Source organism: Hyperolius riggenbachi, chromosome 3 (assembly GCF_040937935.1).
Source record: "Hyperolius riggenbachi isolate aHypRig1 chromosome 3, aHypRig1.pri, whole genome shotgun sequence".
In the NCBI taxonomy this organism is placed as follows: Eukaryota; Metazoa; Chordata; class Amphibia; order Anura; family Hyperoliidae; genus Hyperolius; species Hyperolius riggenbachi.
The window spans coordinates 428,239,537-428,259,369 of NC_090648.1; the positions used below are offsets into that span (position 1 = coordinate 428,239,537).

At 45.7% G+C, this 19,833-nt stretch overlaps 1 protein-coding gene across 5 annotated transcripts in view; it reads right to left on the reverse strand.

Moving 5' to 3' along the window:
- The window catches only part of ITPR2 (inositol 1,4,5-trisphosphate receptor type 2), a 467,841-nt gene that overhangs the window by 236,888 nt on the left and 211,120 nt on the right, over positions 1 to 19,833 (reverse strand). For all 5 annotated transcript variants that reach the window (XR_011030536.1, XM_068277594.1, XM_068277593.1 and 2 more), the window contains one exon: positions 11,282 to 11,458. Coding sequence is in view for 4 of the 5 variants with exons in the window: in XM_068277594.1 (XP_068133695.1) it covers positions 11,282 to 11,458 (177 nt within the window). In the remaining variant the exon portion in view is untranslated. The remainder of the gene's footprint in view (positions 1 to 11,281; positions 11,459 to 19,833) is intronic.

A 19,833-nucleotide genomic window follows, 5' to 3' on the forward strand; every position in this document is an offset into this window, starting at 1 on the left:
GCTCTGGCATACTTCAAGGAATGTGTCATAGTGCAAAAACAATAAAACCATAAAAACTTAGATTTAAATATAAAATAAAACCGAGGAATATCTTAAAAAGTCATTTTTAGGAGAAGGAAGATAGATACAATTGTTTATTTCATTAGTTTATTTTCACCTCAGGTTTCCTTTAACTTGCATTGCTTTTTTGGGGGTAAACAGGACATGACATTCCTATTATTTACAACGATCAGTATGGACTGAAAAGCCAATAGGCTGCCTTGGCCACATCTCTGTATCTGGACAGACTAGGAAAGAGGAACACTGTTCATTTTTATGCACTATGCAGAGAAAACGTAAACTTTAAAGTAAACCTGAGGTAAAAAGCATATTTAGTTACCTGGGGCTTTCTCCAACTCCCTGTAGTCCAGCTGGGTTGCGACTTGCGAGCCACTGTGCTGTTCCGGGCCGTGTGCTCCCTATATTGCGCACTGCACAACTGCATGTACAGTAATCTGCTTCTCGCCCGTTTTTATAGGTCTGAAAGCAGCACAACTGAGGAGATCAGGAGGACAGGGAGGGAGCTGATGAACTACAGGGGGCTGGAGGAAGCCCCAAGTGAGTAAAAATCCTTTTTATCAGTCCATCTCAGGTACACTTTAACTTATGTGCAAAAGTACACTTCTCTTCAAAATCCTGAAGTCACGTGATCAGTCTCACAACGGACCCTATCCCAGTCACTCACCCCCGGCGTCATGAAGAGGTTCAGGTGTTTGTGAAGCAGGACTTGGTTCTGTGGGTTGCCACGGCAGAAGTTTTGCAGGAAAGTGTGAGCCAGGGTCATAATTTCGTTCATCTTGTCATCATTCTGGGGGCAGAAATAACACAAAAAAGAGAAATTAGCTAATCAGCCTCTGATTAGGCTTCTGCGGATTTCATCTCATCAGGTGCTCTTCTTTAGCACATCGTATGCAGCGTGTTTTAGTCAGGTAAATCAGCCTGTGGCGGTAAGGGAAGAGGCAGGCTTATGGAGGAATACTTTAACTCTTCATAAAGCCAGCCAGCAACCAAAATACACATCTACACTTTTATTTTTTGGAGTTTAGAAGCTGTCTGAGCATTAAAGGAGAAATATCACATCATCTTACGTATAAGATGTACATTTGTATCAGTGTAATGCTGGATCCACATGGTGCGTTCGCGAACTCGATTTCCCGCTCGATTCCCGTCGATTCGTTTATTTCCAACATGTCCGATTTGGATTTCGATGGATCGTTAGGTCGATTCGCATGCAAAGTATGCCGAATCGACCTAACGATCCATCGAAATCCAAATCGGACATGTTGAAAATAAACGAATCGACGGGAATTGAGCGGGAAATCGAAGTGCGCGAACGCACCGTGTGGATCCAGCATAACATGGACTGTAAATGGTGCCTGATACTATTTTTTCCAACTAGTTTCAAATATTATTGCCAGGCATGACCCCCCCCCCCCCACAGGATTTGGCAGGTCCCCCTCCACAATAGCCAGATGTGCCCCCCCTCAATATTAGGAAGGTCCAACATAGCCAGATGGGCCCCCTCTACACTGAAGATAACTGAATGTGCTCCCCCAGTATTAGGCAGGTTCCCCTTTATAGTAAGCCAGATATCACCCCCTCCCCAATTAAACAGGTCCTCCCTCCCAGAATAGATAATCAGGTGTTTATCTTATTAGGCAGGTCCCCCTCCCCAGGATAGATACACTGGACGCAAATATTTTTGCAAATTGTATGCAGCTTGGGATTAGCAGATAACAGCTGCTCATCTAGTAAAACACCCAGTATAGATAACCAGATGTGCACCCTGGTGTTATGCAGGTCCTCCCCAGTAAAGCCAGGCATGCTTACACCCCCCCCCCCCCCCCCCCCACACACACACACACACACCACCACCACCAGCACCACCACAGGATGAAAGGATTTGTCAGGTACTCTCTACAATAGCCAGATCAGCCCTCTCCCCAGTGTAGATAACTGGATGTGCTCCCTCATTTTTAGACAGGTTCCCCATTATAGATAGCCAGATATGCCCCCCCCCCCCCATATTAAACAGGACCCCCTCCCCAATATAAGTAGCCAGATGTTCCCCTTCTTCACCTCATTCCCAGGTATTAGACATATAACATATTAGGGGGGGAAATGCTTTTGCTCATCAGCAACTGTGCTCATCACCATCTATGCCTTGGCTAATTAAGGACTTTGGTAGTCTACTTTTGCTTCTCATGTCCTGTATGTAGATCCACCCCCTCCTTCCCATTCCACCTCAGAGCACCAACCTTCTTAGAGCACCAACCTTCTCAGAGTACCAACCTTCTCATAGGGAATTTGTAGAAGGTCCAGAACCACAGAATGGGCCCCCATATTCTTCAGTAGCCTTTGTTGTTGAGTGCGACCCTTCTTACTTTGTGAACACAGCTTACTGAGGCGGATGAGAATCTGTAAGATCAGAACAGAACGATACACGTAACGTTTCAGACCCTCCTGATATCACTTCATAGATTTGCTTTAAACTATCATAAAAATCAGTGAATTACCTCTTTGACGATCTTGTAATTGTTGGCCTTATTGCTATCAATTTGAGGCTTTTTTGTTCCATCTTCAACCGGGCTTAAAATACTTGTGTCCTAGAATGTTACACATACACAATCAAATCACAAAGCAATGTAAAGCAGAGTGAATGAAAGCTTAGCTGAGAAAAAAAAACAGCAAAGATTTTAGCAAACCTTCTTAGTTCTGGTCTGAAGATATTGTGAATTGCCAATACACTAGGTATGGGATCAATGTGCTGCTTAACAGTGAACAATATAAGGGCTGGCACCCATATGAAGCATAAGGGCCTGCCAAAACTACTTTTACTCTAGATAAAAGCTCATCTGACTGAGCAGTGGTGGGACTATTGTAAGCCAAAACTAGGACCTGCTCAGGTTTTTTTTTTCTTATGTCCTATCATTTAACCGGCAACTCCGCCACCAGATAAAATTGTGGAAAATGTTGTGGTCCAAACATGGACATACGGTGCATTTCAATGTTTAAGTCAGAGTATGCTCCAGTATACTCAACTGTTTAATTTCCAATTCATTTTGGTCAGTTTATCAAATGAGCAAGGGATCAGGAACAGTACTAGGCTTTTGTTGAGCTGGTGGAGGGAGGAGCAGAGGGGTATCCACATACGTCCAAGTAAATTATTACTGATATGAACAAGAATAATTTTGAAATAAACACCAACGCTTCGTTTCGCGTTGTATTGCTTCTTCTGGGATCAAGTGTACACGTGGCCCCAGAAAAAGCGGTACAAATGGTCGTAGGCCATGTGTTTTGCACCTACAAGCACTGAGCGATGGTATGTTTATGTCATAATTAAACTTGTTCTTCACAGGACACTGATTATCTGTGCAATAAAACCTTTGGACTATCAGCAGAGGCTCATCAGCAATTATCTACTTGGATATACATGACTGCAGATTTCTATGTTATGCTGGGAATACACGGCTCAATTTTGAGCCATTTAGATGGCTCGACTGATAATTTCCGACATGTCCGATCTCTCGCCCGACTGATTCCAAGCTCGATAATACATAAGGAACAATGGCAAAAGATAAGAAAAACGAATGGAAGATAAGAAAATCGCTCGCATAATCGAGCGCGGAAAACGATCGGGCATGAAATCGAGCGGCAAAATCGACCCGTGCATTCCCAGCATTACAGAGTACTCTGAGCCACCTATAAGCATTAATCCAAGCGTTACCCCACACACCTCTCAGCTGTCCTCCTGCGTGTCCGCACCACTACCTCCATTTGTAGCCACCTTTACATAGTGTTGTACTGCACTAAACAGCACAGTGCTCACAGTTACCCCAACTTGCAGTCAGACTTCTGCTAAAATCTTTCAGTATTACGCAATGGATTCCAAACGCAGAGTGATCAACTGCTTGCTGGATTGGGACATCATCGACCCATGCATTGCTAGCATAAAGGAGGTTAGTATTACGGGGTCACGATGTCAAGGTCTGGTTATCTTATAGGGTTCAGTTATGCTAGGTTTGTTGGCTAATGCAAAGTAAAACTTTCACGTAAGGACAGATTTACCTACAGATCAAGAGAAGAATTAGGGCCAGGCAGCTATTAACGCAAATGTGCTTAAAATGTCTTTATGCGGGGGCCCAATCAATAATATAGTCAGCTTGCATTACTGATTTTAGCCCTATTTTATACTACTGGTACGTCACCCCCAGTTAAAAGGGCACTATGTCGAAAATTTTAAAATGTAAAATATGTGCAAACATATACAAATAAGAAGTACGTTTTTTTCCAGAGTAAAATGAGCCATAAATTAGTTTTCTCCTATGTTGCTGGCATTTACAGTAGGTAGTAGAAATCTGACAAGCAAAAGGTTTTGGACTAGTCCATCTTTTCATAGGGGATTCTCAGGGATTTATTTATTTTCAAAGCACTTAGTGAATGGCAGTTGCTCCGTCCAACTGCCAAAAAACTGTGTAGCGAGCAGGGAAGCTGGCCAGCATCATTGTTTAAATCCTTTTTAGGGAATATCTTTATAAAGAATAAAAGCCTTGCTGAAGATCCCCTATGAAGAGATGGACTAGTCCAAAACCTGTCGCTTCTGTCAGATTTCTAATACCTGCTGTAAGTGACAGCAACATAGGAGAAAAGTAAATTATGGCTCATTTTACTCTGGAAAAAAAATGTACTTCTTATTTGTCTATGTTTGCACATATTTTAAATCTTACAATTTTTCGCCGTAGTGCCCAAGAAGTAACTGTCACATGCGGATTTCTGCTTCACATGTTAAGCTGGGAATAAACCATCAGAGTCATACAATCTTGTTCAATCAAATCAATTGTATACCATATTTTTCAGCATATAGGACACTCCGGACTAAAATACACACCTAGATTTAGAGGGCAAAAACCAGGGAAAAAATATACTAAACCCGGTGCATGTCCATGGTCCAGGAGTGTCTTGTAGCTGTTCTCCCCCAATTATTGGGTCCCCCGTGTTCCTCATGTGTCCCCGTGTCTCCATGTGTGTCCTTCTGTCACCCATGTGTTCCCTCCACTGCCCTTGTGTCCCCTCTACTGCCCCTTGTGCCCCTTCCACTGCCCCTTGTGTTCCCTCCACTCCACGTGTGTAGTGACAAGCAGCGGCAGCACTGGCTCACCTGATCCATCAGCTCCAGAGGTGATCACTAGGTGATTCTAGGTTCCCAGGTGGTCAGATTACTGAAAACTATATATTACCTTGAGATATGTAATGAAACTGAATCTGATTAATATTCCAGGTCCTGTGGTTTGATCTGGACTCAGAGCCAGTAGTAGGATAATGAAGATAAGCAATCTTCTAGTGGAAAATGACACGGTGTCCCCAAGAGCTTACATTCTGGAAGCAAAACAAGTTCCTGCTCTGCTCCATCACTCAGAAAGTTCCATATTATATATGAGCAGGCAGGAGGTTTTGCTTAACATAAATGCTCAGAGGTCCTCAATCATGCTACGGTATCCTCTCTATGATTCATCATCTCTCTCGCTGAGCGGTCTCCATAGTCCCAATTAAACAACGCGCAAAACGGTAGCGAAATCTTCACTGACTTGAGATTACATTTCGGCATGATAACAACCTGTGACATTATCAGTGGAGCCTTTGCTCCAAAATATAATGTCATAGTAACACATTGCTGCAAAGGCTTTGTCACACTCATTTTTCCTTACTTACATGACAACCAAAGGCTTTTTCCAGGGTTGTCTTTAGGAGTAAATATTGGCAGACTAACTTACTCGCTAGTCGTCAATATCAAACTTTCTGATAACAAAATACCCCCGTCAGAGTGTAAATCGGACAACCTGGACACAGGGACAACGAAAGGCAATAACTGTCAGAATGGATCCAGAAGGAGAGATTGTTCACTGTGCTTGGGAACCATTGTTGGTCATTATCTTTTCCTGTCATTGGTTTGTTTTTTAACATTAAGTGTGTCTAAAGCCGCATCTACACGCGTAGATGCGGCCGCGATGCTCCTTATCAATCGAGCCGCTGATGCGGCTCGATTGATAAGATCCGACATGACGGATCTCCGCACCGCCGATTCCCTGCTCGATCCCCGCGAGGGGACAATGGCAGGGAATCGTGCGGGAGATAAGCGGCGCCGGCGGGGACGAGCGGGCACGAGCGGGGAATCGAATGCGGCGCACGCGCGGCGAGCGGGGACACGGCGGGCACGCGGAAGAAGCGATCCGGCGGCTAATCGAGCCGCCGGATCGCTACAACCTCTCATAGTGTAGACGGGGCTTAAGGCTTTCTTTTGCTGCTATTTGATTGCTGCTGCAATTTTTAGATGTTATTATTGTTATAAAAAAAATATATACTGTATATACTCGCATATAAGCCTATTTTTTAGCACAAAAAATGTGCTGAAAAGTTACCCCCTCTGTTTATATGTGAGTCAGTGGAGCAGAGCGGATGGTGGAGAAGGTTTTGTTACTGGCAGAGGAGTGCAAGGATCTTGCACTAGTGATCCTGCTCTTGCCAGCTAGCTCCCTGCTGTGTCCGTGCCTCGCATCCCCTGCAACATGGTGTGCAGAGTGCACTGCTCAAGACTACCTGTGTCCCCTGGCTTGTGGAGCGGAGCGTGCAAGCAACGTGTCAGTTGTGCAATGATCGGGAATTCTTCCTGTGTAGCAATCGCTATGTCTCATATCTATGACCCCATCTAGTGGCGTCTTGAGACACAACTATCATCCTTGTGGCACATCTGGCTATGGGGAGGGGTGCTGACTTGTGCTAGGGGTACATTGGGCTACTGTGGAGTGGGCTATACTGGGGAGGGGGCTTATATGCTAGTCAATCACTTTTTCCTGGTTTCTGAGGGAAAAGTGGGTACCTATGGCTTATACATGGGTCGGCTTATATGCAATTATATATGGCATACAGATCAGCTAATTGGCCTTCCCTTTAATTGGCCCTAGACTACAATACACACACTACACAATACATACAAAGACATATGCTACCTTAGGCCACTTCCCTTTGTACTAAGACCAAACTGCACTCCTACTAGGTATCCTAAAACACAAAGCCTCTATATATTTGCTGCATACTACCCCTCCTCCTGTTCCCCCCCCCCCCCATTCCCCTTAGATTGTAAGCTTGCAAGGGCAGGCCTCTCTCCCCCTTTTGTGTCTTGGTAACCATTATACATTTTATTCATCATGTTAATTTTTATCACTGTCATTACCAATTCTATAATTTGTATTTTGTATCATTCTTTGTATTTTGTCACTAATTATTTATCTTGTATATTGGTGTACACCATTGTCTATTATTATGTACCCCATGTTTGTTTCTTACTTTGTACAGTGCCACGGAATATGTTGGCGCTTTATAAATCAATAATAATATTAATAATAATAATAATATGCGTATGGTAGGTATTAGACTGTGAGCCCCTCCGAGGGGCGTACAAGATAACTGGCCGCCGGGAGACTTGGGTGCAGGATACAGCCGGTATATGGCTTTTCCTGCTGCTGCACAAGTTCCTGGTAGCGTTAAATACTATTCCCCATCTAGATCCACGTGGATAGTGAGGAATTATGTAATTCGGCTTCCAGCTGTTGCAGGAAGGCGAATTACAGTGTTTTAAATGTAACTTTAGCTCCGTCTTCTGAGGGCGCCGAAGTTACTCACTGTGCGCCGCTATAGCTGTAAATTCCTATTACGGTCTATGGTGGCGATGGCTGCGCCCAAATCTCCTGCGCTGGATTACATGTGTTCGCTCCGAGGGACAGTTAAGTGACAAGACTATACTCTGTGCATCGCTGCGTAAGATGTCAGCGCTATATAAGTATAGAATTGGTAAATACTAAAAAAAAAACAGCCTGCCAGCTCCGACCGCTGGTTAACAGGCTGATCTCTGGGGCCCCCTGTCTTTACTGACGGGAGCTCGCGCTCGTGGTGGAAGGGGATGTGGTGAGAGATGGGGAAGGGACCATTTACATTTGCGGCTGACCATCAGGTGGGTGTCATTGGCGGTGTTGCAAGGCCGATTCCTTAAAGGTACCTTAAGCCAGGGTGTGATTTCCCCTATTCAGTTCTCAACCTGACACTTTACAGTTCCAGATAAGGGTATCCATTTGAAAAGTGTCCTAAATCCAAAGACATGACAACAAAATTTGTTTGGGTGATACCTTTAATAACTAACTGTACAAGACTTGTTACATGCTTTTGAAACTTTAAGTTTCTTCTTCAGGCATTATACAGAACTGGAGTTCTGATCCAGTCCTGTATCATGTCTGAAGAAGAAACTTAAAGTTTTGAAAGCTTGCAAAGGAATCTTGTACAGTTAGTCATTAAAGGTATCAGCTAAACAACTTTTATTTATGTCTTTGAAAAGTGTTCTATAAAACTGCTCCCACGGCTTGTTCAATTGTTAGTTAACTCTTCATATGTCATATCATCCCTCTACTAAAGCACTGCAACATCTAAGTATATACCGTATTTTCCGCCCTCAGCTCTCCCCTCTAATCACCTCCTGCCCCCCTCCATGTGTGCGTCTCCACTGGTCGTCCCCCCCCCCGCGCGTGTCTCCGCTCCCCCGTTTATATCATTCCCCCCCTCAGTGTCTGCAGCGGCAGTGGCTTACCAGATACATATTCTCCATATGTTCAGTAGCTGCGCAGTAAAGGAAACATATGGAGAAGCCGGGTGTCTGCAGCCCTCATGGTGGCATGTTTCTAATAAGCCGTTGACACTAGAGACATGGAGGTGGGTAGGATATCCAAGTGGGAAAGCAGGGACACGCGGTGGGGGGGGGGGGGGAGGAGGGGTCAGGGGTGAGATGCACACATGGAGGAGGGCAGGAAGAGATTAGAAGAAGGGAGCTGAGGCACACAGGGGGCACAGAATGACACATGGTGGAGACAGGACACATGGGAGGATGGGGCACAGAAGGACACATGGGAAGAAGGGGCACACAGGACACATTGGGGAGAAGGGGCACACAGGACACATGGGCAGACAGAATACACATGGGGAGAAGGGAAACACAGGACACGTGGGGGAGACGGGGTACACAGGACACATGGGTAGACAGGGTACACATGGGGAGACGGGGCACACAGGACACATGGGCAGACAGGGTACACATGGGGAGACGGGGCTCACAGGACACATGGGCAGACAGGGTACACATGGGAAGACGGGGCACACAGGACACATGGGCAGACAGGGTACACATGGGGAGACGGGGCACACAGGACACATGGGCAGACAGGGTACACATGGGGAGACGGGGCACACAGGGCACATGGGCAAACGAGGTACACATGGGGAGATGGGGCACACAGGACACATGGGCAGACAGGGTACACATGGGGAGACGGGGCACACAGGACACATGGGCAGACGAGGTACACATGGGGAGAAGGGGCACACAGGACACATGGGCAGACAGGATACACATGAGGAGAAGGGGCACAAAGGACACAAGGGCGGACAGGGTACACATGGGGAGACAGGGCACAAAGGACACATGGGGCACACAGAAAGACACATGGGGCACACAGAAAGACACATGAGGCACACAAAATGACACATGAGGTACACAGGAGACACATGGGTAGACACGGGGGGGACAGGAGGACGCCATTTGGGGGATGTACAAGACGCTCTTGGAATATGGATGTACCAGGTTTAGTATGTATATTTTTTCCCCTGGTTTTTGCCCTCTAAACCTTGGTGCGTCTTATATTCCGTAACATCTTATACGGCAGAAAATACGGCAGTATAGACTACTGATGACTCATTTCTGTTCTTTAAAGATAACCTGAGGTGGGGTTCTGACAATGTTAGCTGCACACAGAGGCTGGGTCTGCCTATACAGCCCAGCCTCTGTTGCTATCCCAATCCCCCCCTAAGCTCCCCCTGCGCTCTGCTATCCCCCATAAATCACAGCCGCGCTGTCGACACGCAGCGTGTCGCAGCGGGCTGTGTTTACCTCTATACTGTCAGTCTGCTGCTCCCTCCGCCTCCTGCATAGCCCTGGCCCCCGCCCGCGTCCCTTCCCTCCCCGCTGATTGGAGGGAAGGGACGCAGGCGGGGACCGGAGCTATGCAGGAGGCGGAGGGAGCAGCAGACTGACACTACAGAGGTAAACACAGCCCGCACAGCGCGACTGTGATTTATGGGGGATAGCAGAGCGCAGGGGGAACTTAGGGGGGATCTGGATAGCAACAGAGGCTGGGCAGTATAGGCAGACCCAGCCTCTGTGTGTAGATAGCATTGTCAGAACCCCACCTCAGGGTCTCTTTAAGAATGACCACAACAAGCTTGTATTTTACCACAGAGGTGAAAGTGTTAATGCTAATTCAGTGCATTATTCATCAGGGCTTTATTTTAAATCATTTATAAGCACATTAAGTATACCAGTAGTATACATATCACCTGTCTTACCAAGAATCTTCTCTCAGACACTCTTTTGTGCTTAAAGATAACACTAGTGTCAATAACAAAAATTATGTTTTTCTGCGGTTACCTCCAAATTTCAATCACATGGGTGACTTAGCTAGAGAGTGTTTAAAACTTCTGCAGCTCATCTCTTTTGAAGAAGTACAGTACGTTTTAAAGCCTATAAATGACAAATATTATGCTTATTCAATTCCCAATCCAATCCCAACTAAAAAAGGGTGAAAATCAGATTAGAAACTGAAGATCCTTGGGCCTTCCAACAATAACTTCCTCCTATTCTTAATGGTGCTGCCGTCATTTTCAGCAGACAAATTTAACCTTTCTGGAAGAAAAAAAAACCTGTGAATATTTGCATTTGTCTTCCTTCTCAATCTAAAAGCTGGTTCTATAACATTTGTCACGGTTCGGAAAGAGCACAGCTGCCAATAAGATGTATTACCTATAATAACAGTGCTTAGATCCAACTGATTTTTTTTTAATCTCCCATAATTCCGTAGAGAGACCTGATCTTTTCTGAAGTCCGAATTCAGTGCTGATCCCAGGAAAATGTGCCTATAATCTTCATTTGTTATGGTGCAGGCCAGGCCGGTCAGTAAGCCTGCCTCCGCTGGACCCTGGAAATTGGTCCCAGTGTTCCTGATCTTCTCCTGTCCCCACTGTCCTGTCAGTCTCCTGTGCAGATAATTGTACACATGGAGTACCGGGAACCTGTCTCTGCCATTTACAGACCTTTGTTTAATCAGGCAGCAAATGAAACAGGAGCCGACTTGCGGCGTGTTTAATTCACCTCATTAATTTGCTCTTTGCCGTCCTTGGCCTGCCCGTCTCCCAGCTCCTCGCTTTCATAACTGTTGCTCTTTTCAACCCAAAGTTCAGACTTCTCCACCGTCAGGCGTAATTGGTCCAGGTCGGCCTTGATCTGCTTGTAGTTGTCGACGTCCTGATTTGACACCAGGAGTTGAACCTGCATGGAAGAAGTTATAAAGGAAAAACAATCAGACGATTCTAAAATACAAGATCTCAATCTGTCTCGGAAACGCTTAAGAGCTTGTAGTATTAGCTGCGGACACTGTCCGGCCTAACCGCTGATAAAGCCAGGGTTGTAGTTATTACACAACACAAGCAGGCAGACAGTGAGGCATTTTTACCAATAATGCCAAGCACAGAAACAATTCAATAAAGCTCAGGTTAAGGAATAATATGGGCAGGCCTGGATTAACCTCGCAGGAGCCTATAGGCACAGATGTCCTGGCACCTTAGACTTCTCCCTCCATGAACCTACAAACCCTACCTACCCTACAGACCGCACCACAAGCTTCCTGGCTGTCCCAACTCCCTTACTTCCCTTGCCCGTCATAATAGCTACCTTAGTATTAGGTAGCAAGAAGTACCCTCAAAATTAAGTAACTAGAGGTGCCCACAAGTATTAGGTAGCTAGAGATACCTTAGTATTAAAGGATCACTATTGCAAAAAAAGTAGGCAGTTAAAATCTGACAGAACCGACAGGTTTTGGGCCAGTCTATCTCCTCATGGGGGATTCTCAGGGTGTCCTTTGTATTCAACAGCATTTTCTGAACAGTAGTTTAACTGACAAAATAGTAAGTTCCAGCCAGCCTCCCTTATCACTTGCACACTATTTTGTCAGTTAGACTTTGCAATTGTTGTTCAGGAAATGCTGCTGAAAACAAAGAAAACCCTGAGAATCCCCCATGAAGAGATGGATTGACCCAAAACCTGTCAATTCTGTCAGATTTTAACTGCCTACTTTTTTCCGCCATAGTGGCCCTTTAAGTAGCTAAAGGTGCCCCTGACTGAAGGGATAACTCGTCAGTGGAGGGTGTAGAGCAGGGTGAGTAACCTCTCATTTACACTCTCAGGACTCTGCATAGGGAAGGAGGGAGGGGAGTAAACTGCCTTTCCATCATCAGGTGCCTGTAGGCACGTGCCTACAGTGCCCTATGGTAAATCCGGCACTGAATACGGGAAAATCTTGTTTGTCCCCCAGCATGCATGCAGGTCTGGGGTTCTTCAGATACACCAGAATATTATGTACGCGCACGGTGGTGTAGTGGTTAGCGCTCTCGCCTTGCAACACTGGGTCCCTGGTTCAAATCCCAGCCAGGTCAACATCTGCAAGGAGTTTGTATGTTCTTCCCATGTCTGGGTGGGTTTCCTCCGGGCACTCCGGTTTCCTCCCACATTCCAAAAACATACAGCTAAGTTAATTGGCTTCCCTCTAAATTGGCCCTTGACTACAATACATACACTACACAATACATACATAGACATATAACTATGGTAGGGATTAGATTGTGAGCCCCTCTGAGGGACAGTTAAGTGACAAGACAACATATACTACTGTACAGCGCTGCGTAAGATGTTGGCTATATAAATACTAAATAATAATAATAATAATATTGGTAAAAAGGCACCCAAAAGTCCTCTACTGAAAACAATGAATAGTACAGTACTGTCATCTTAAAAAATATGGAAACTATACAGTACATCATTCCTAAACGTGTCCAAAAAGCAAGCCCATAATGCATCACCAAGGGCAGGGGGTGGAGTCACGTAAACCATTTTTAAGCCCTTGTGGATCAAGCATGTTTTCAACATTTTAGACTGATAGCATTATAATAAGCCTTTATGTTACAGTTCTCTATTCTAATAAGTACAGAGCTAGTTCAGGCGCGTACATAAAAAAAAAGGGCGTCTGGAAATGTGGCGGCGGATAAGGCCACTAGTAGAATATGGGCAATGTTACCAATATACACTCACCTAAAGGATTATTAGGAACACCATACTACTACAGTGTTTGACCCCCTATCGCCTTCAGAACTGCCTTAATTCTACGTGGCATTGATTCAACAAGGTGCTGAAAGCATTCTTTACAAATGTTGGCCCATATTGATAGGATAGCATCTTGCAGTTGATGGAGATTTGTGGGATGCACACCCAGGGCACGAAGCTACTGTTCCATCACATCCCAAAGATGCTCTATTGGGTTGAGATCTGGTGACTGTGGGGGCCATTTTAGTACAGTGAACTCATTGTCATGTTCAAGAAACCAATTTGCAATGATTCAAGCTTTGTGACATGGTGCATTATCCTGCTGGAAGTAGCCATCAGAGGATGGGTACATGGTGGTCATGAAGGGATGGACATGGTCAGAAACAATGCTGAGGTAGCCCATGGCATTTAAACGATGCCGAATTGGCAGTAAGGGGCCTAAAGTGTGCCAGGAAAACATCCCCCACATCATTACACCACTACCACCATCCTGCACAGTGGTAACAAGGCATGGTGGATCCATGTTCTCATTCTGTTTACGCCAAATTCAGACTCCATTGAGACTCATCAGAACAGGCAACATTTTTCCAGTCTTCAACTGTCCAATTTTGGTGAGCTTGTGCAAATTGTAGCCTCTTTTTCCCATTTGTAGTGGAGATGAATGGTACCCGGTGAGGTCTTCTGCTGTTGTAGCCCATCCGCCCCAAGGTTGTGCGTGTTGTGGCTTCACAACAGCTTTGCTGCATACCTCGGTTGTAACGAGTGGTTATTTCAGTCAACGTTGCTTTTCTATCAGCTTGAATCAGTCAGCCCATTCTCCTCTGACCTCTAGCATCAACAAGGCATTTTCGCCCACAGGACTGCAGCATACTGGATGTTTTTCCCTTTTCACACCATTCTTTGTAAACCCTAGAAATGGTTGTGCGTGAAAATCCCAGTAACTGAGCAGATTGTGAAATACTCAGACCGGCCCGTCTGGCACCAACAACCATGCCACGCTCAAAATTGCTTAAATCACCTTTCTTTCCCATTCTGACATTCAGTTTGGCGTTCAGGAGATTGTCTTGACCAGGACCACACCCCTAAATGCATTGAAGCAACTGCCATGTGATTGGTTGATTAGATAATTGCATTAATGAGAAATTGAACAGGTGTTCCTTATAATCCTTTAGGTGAGTGTACTACTATTGGGCACTGGATAATCTGGATAGTAGAACACCTGTAATCTTACAGATATTCTAGTTTCGCTTTACCTGACCCTCCTCTCACACTAATCTGCCACTTTACCTTCTCCTAACACTAACCATCCTCTACCTATGACAAACGTTAAGCTAACCCTCCCCCCCACCGATCCTAAACAATCTACAGTCACATTGCTTTCCTCATACCAAGTGTGCTACATACTTTTTTTGCTATAGCCACTGTAAACACTTTACTGTAGCCGCTTATTTTTGTGCTTACACTTTACGTTACAACCACTTTACTTTTCTGGTACCCTGTGTGCTGCAGCTGCTATTTATTGATGTAGCCGCTATAATCGTTTTGCAGTAGCCTCTAATTTTCTGTTTACACTATCAGGTACAACCGTTTTGCTTTTCTGGTACCATATGTGCTGCAGCAGCTATGTATTTGCTATAGATGCTACAAACCACTCGTTGTAGCCGCTGGTTGCCACTAATTAATATTATACAGGAACAAGCACAGAAGCCCACAGCACAACACATAGAAGTCAAATCCAGAAATGTTTAATCGTACATCCAAAAGACAAGCTCCCACCTGACATGTTTCAGACACACAGGCCCTCAGTCATAGCTCTGAACCAGGATTTCATCTCTACATGGTTTGCTGCGGTCTTCTGCGCTTGTTCCTGTATTGTTGTCCTGGGGAAGGATAGCCAAGCACCACCGGTGTGTGAGGGGGTTTGAAGCGGTCTGCCTGTTTTTCTTGTGTCTAATTAACATTATACTCCATAGCAGCACTCAAATTGTCCAGTAGCCACATGCGTCCAAATTGCCTGCTTCCATTTCAGACTACTAGGCCATTATCTAAGCAAAATAAGGAATGATTTGCATAGCTCCACCCGATATCCTGAAGTGGTGCCTTATGATACCACTTTTTGAACTTGTGCTAAAGTGGACTTATCTTCTATTTAAAACAGGGGTGTCAAACTCAAATACAATGTGGACCGAAATTGAGTTCTGGGAGCAAGTTGTGGGCCAACCTCAATGTCTTGTGGCCACCTCTCTCCTTTATAAAGTTCCCTGGTGTCTAGTGACCCCCTCCCTCCCCTATACAGTTCCCTGGTGTCTAGTGGCACTCCCCCCTTCCTTATACAGTTCCCTGGTGTCTAGTGGCCCCCCTCCTTCCCCTATACAGTTCCCTGGTGTCTAGTGGCCCCCTCAATCACCCCTATACACTCCCTGGTGTCTAGCGGCACTCCCCCCTTCCTTATACAGTTCCCTGGTGTCTAGTGGCCCCTATTCTTTCCCTATAGAGTTCCCTGGTGTTTAGTGGGCCCCATGCCTCTCCTATACAGTTCCCTGGTATCTAGTGCCCTCCTCCTCCCTCCACTATATGGCTTTCCTGGTGATCTAGGGCTTACCCTCTATTATAGCTTCTCTGGTGGTCTAGAGTGGGCCAAACATAATGTAAAGTGAGGAAACCATTTGATGGCTCAGAGGGCCAGATTTGGCCCACGGGCCAGAGTTTGGCATGTATGATTTAAAAGACGACCTCTTCTCACATTATGCTTTCTTTTCTAAGGCCCACAATGGATTACCTGATAGGAAGATTTGTATATATAAAAAATATACACACTGAATCCTCTAATCTAGCCATTCTGTACTCCAATTCAGAGGCATCTTAGAAGGCCCAGTCTTGCATATGACCAGGAGACCAGCTAGGAGAATTTGCAATCTTTGACCAGAGAAGGGGGAGAAAAATGACTCCGTACAATCTGACAAGAGCTGCTTTTCCCTTGAGAAGTTTGAAAATGAGAAAGATGGCAAACCATGAGGATAAGAGTGCCAAAAGCAGTGCACATAGTGTGTGATTCGTTCACAGTACAGCTGTGTGCATTGCAATGTAATGCAGGGGGGAGGATTTTATCACACGACCATTGGGTTCTATCGTGCTGAGGCCGCCCGACGTCTGTGTCTTAGCGTGCCGCCACATGCGTGTCGTGCCTTGGGAATGCATACACAAAATTGCATACTTGCATGTGTTCTGCAGTGTAGTTTGAATGAGCCCTTAATTACATGCAGCACCACACTGGGGTGAAAAGGGGATGTGGTAAAATGGATGGAGATTAAAGAGGAACTTAAAAAAATGGAATTTCATCCCAATCAGTAGCTATTACCCCCTTGCCCCCTAGCAATATTTAATATTATCCTTTTTTCAAATAGAGCGGGGGGGGGGGGGGGGATGGCGGATATTGTGGAGGGGGGGTCTGTATGGTTGATATTGTGGTGAAACCCCTCCCACAGTGTGATATCATGACCAAGATCCTGACAGTTTGCGGTCTGTGAATCTGACTGCATTGTTGGAAATAACAACTGTTTCCAACTTCCAAACAACAAGCATCTCCTTCCGTAGACATCACCTGCCAGCAGTAAAGATGTCGCCGCGTGATACATTTCAGAATGTAAATCGGGGAGAGGAAAGATTTTCCAATGCGCATACACTGACTACCGTAAATTATTTAGAAATGATTGTTGTAAAAAATAAGCACTTTTTTCATTAGGTTATTTTCACTGCAGTTGATAAAACACAATACATGGTTAATTTACAGTAAAGTTCTGCATGACCGGCCCTAGTAAAAGGTTTTGTCAAGGAATTTTGTGTATCTGTTCCCGCCTCATTGTAGCCCCAAATTATTATGATCCCATTAGTGTCCCCCTGATTACAGTGCGTCCTCATAATAATAATTCCTTCTATTATAGCGCTCCCAGTTAGAGGGATGTACTACACTGTATGATAACAGAGCCCTGGCCTGTTTCGTTTGGCAGGTGCTGGGATACGTAGGTTATCCCTCATTCCTCTTCTCACTGCTGTCACTGGGCTTGTGAATGCCTGGACCAGATTCCTCCTGCCACCTCTGCTCTACTTTGCGATGCCATCACACCAGGAAATGCAGCAGATGTGGCAGCAGGAGGCTGGCTCAGAGCCCAGTGACCATCTACTAAAAAGAGAAGAACAAAAACAAGGAACTCTACGCTCCCCAAAGCCTTCCATCAGCTGGTCTCTGTGGGTAGTGGGGCTACTGCACTGTGACAGAGTGACTGCGAGCCGTACATTACAGGCAGTGTGACAGTGTGATGGTCACCCTGGGGAGAAAGAGGAATATAGCAGGAAGATCTCGGCTTGCCATTAGATATAAAGGGGAAAAACAAGATAATAAATAGTGGTACTAGTTAGGTACAGTGACCTCATCCTGTAAAGAGGAACTTTACCGAGATAGTACTAAAGTTAGAAGTTAAAAAATAGAAGACAGGTCAAGAAATTATTGATATTTGCAGTGTAATTCCTTCATATTTTTTGATCTACCACTAGCCTGCAGGTCATCACCTTTACTGCTGGCCTAGTCTACTATCTTCCTGTTGCCTAAATCTAACTTAAAACAAACCTTTCCTTATCCTATCCCCTAACATTAACCCTCCAAAACAATGCCATACAGCACACAACTATCCACCTATAACTGATACTCATCTTCTGTCATCTTTAGTGGCCTGCATTCATTTATATGTATTGTTGATATAACACCACAAAAAGCTGCCATCAAAATAAAGCCCTGTACCAACAAAATCCTGGCATGTTTCAGCTAAACCTGTAACAAAATTAAAAGCCATTCCCTTATAACTGGTGCAGTCCATACTTTACACAGGTTGACAAAATTACCCAGCACCGCAATTAACTGGTATGGTAGAAACATGCACGTTTTTAGGGCCGTGCGGGCGCCCTGGGCGCTGTTGTGAGGGGGGCGCTGTAAAGGAGGGGGAGCCAGAGCTGTGGGGAGGGCAGCCCGACCTCTCTCCGGGCCGCCCTCCATGCTCCCCCTTCAGATGCAGAGTAATTACGCAGCAGGAAGCTTTGTACATAACTACTCACCTTCCTGCGTTCCACTCGCAGCTGATCTCCTCTCGGCATACACGCTGATACACACGCTGCTTCCTGTTTAACCGGAAGCAGCGTGTGTATCAGCGTCTATGCCGAGAGGAGATCAGCTGCAAGTGGAACGCAGGAAGGAGAGTAGTTATGTACAGAGCTTGCTGCTGCGTAATTACTCTGCATCTGAAGGGGGAGCACAGAGGGCGGCCCGGAGAGAGGTCGGGCTGCCCTCCCCACGGCTCCGGCTCCCCCCTCCATTATGGGGGGGTGGACCTACCTAACCTATACTAGGGCACCTACCTAATCTAACCTATACTGGAAGGCACCTACCTACCTAATCTAACCTATACTAGGGGGCACCTACCTATCTAACCTATACTGGGGGGCACCTACCTAATCTAACCTATACTGGGGGGCACCTACCTAATCTAACCTATACTGGGGGGCAGCTACCTATCTAACCTATACTGCGGGGCAGCTACCTATCTAACCTATACTAAGGGACACCTACCTAATTAACCTATACTGGGGGGCAGCTACCTATCTAACCTATACTGGGGGGCAGCTACCTATCTAACCTATACTGGGGGGCACCTACCTATCTAACCTATACTGGGAGGCAGCTACCTAATCTAACCTATACTGGGGGGCACCTACCTAATCTAACCTATACTGGGGGGCAGCTACCTATCTAACCTATACTGGGGAGCAGCTACCTATCTAACCTATACTGGGGGGAACCTACCTAATCTAACCTATACTGGGGGGCACCTACCTAATCTAACCTATACTGGGGGGCACCTACCTATCTAACCTATACTGGGGACACCTACCTAGCTAACCTATACTGTAGGGCACCTACCTATCAAACCTATACTGGGGGCACTAACTTATCTAACCTGTATTGGGGGCACCTACCTACCTAGCTAGCCTATACAGGTGGCAACTATACTGGCTACCTATATTGCAGGCACCTACCTAACTATCCTATACTGGGGGCATCTTCCTATCTAACCTATTCTGGGGGCAACTATTCTGGCTACCTATATTAGAGGCACCCACCTAGCTAACCTGAAGTGGGGCACCTACCTATCTAACCTATACTGTAGGGCACCTACCTATCAAACCCATACTGGGGGCACCTACCTACCTAGCTAGCCTATACAGGTGGCAACTTTATTGGCTACCTATATTGCAGGCACCTACCTAACTATCCTATACTGGGGGCATCTACCTATCTAACCTATGCTGGGGGAAACTATTCTGGCTACCTATATTAGAGGCACCCACCTAGCTAACCTGTAGTGGGGCACCTACCTATCTAACTTATACCGGGGGCGCCTGCCTATCTAACCTATACTGGGGGCAACTATACTGGCTACCTATACTGGAGGCACCTATACTGGCTCACCTATGCCTGGCTACCTATACTGGGGGCCTAT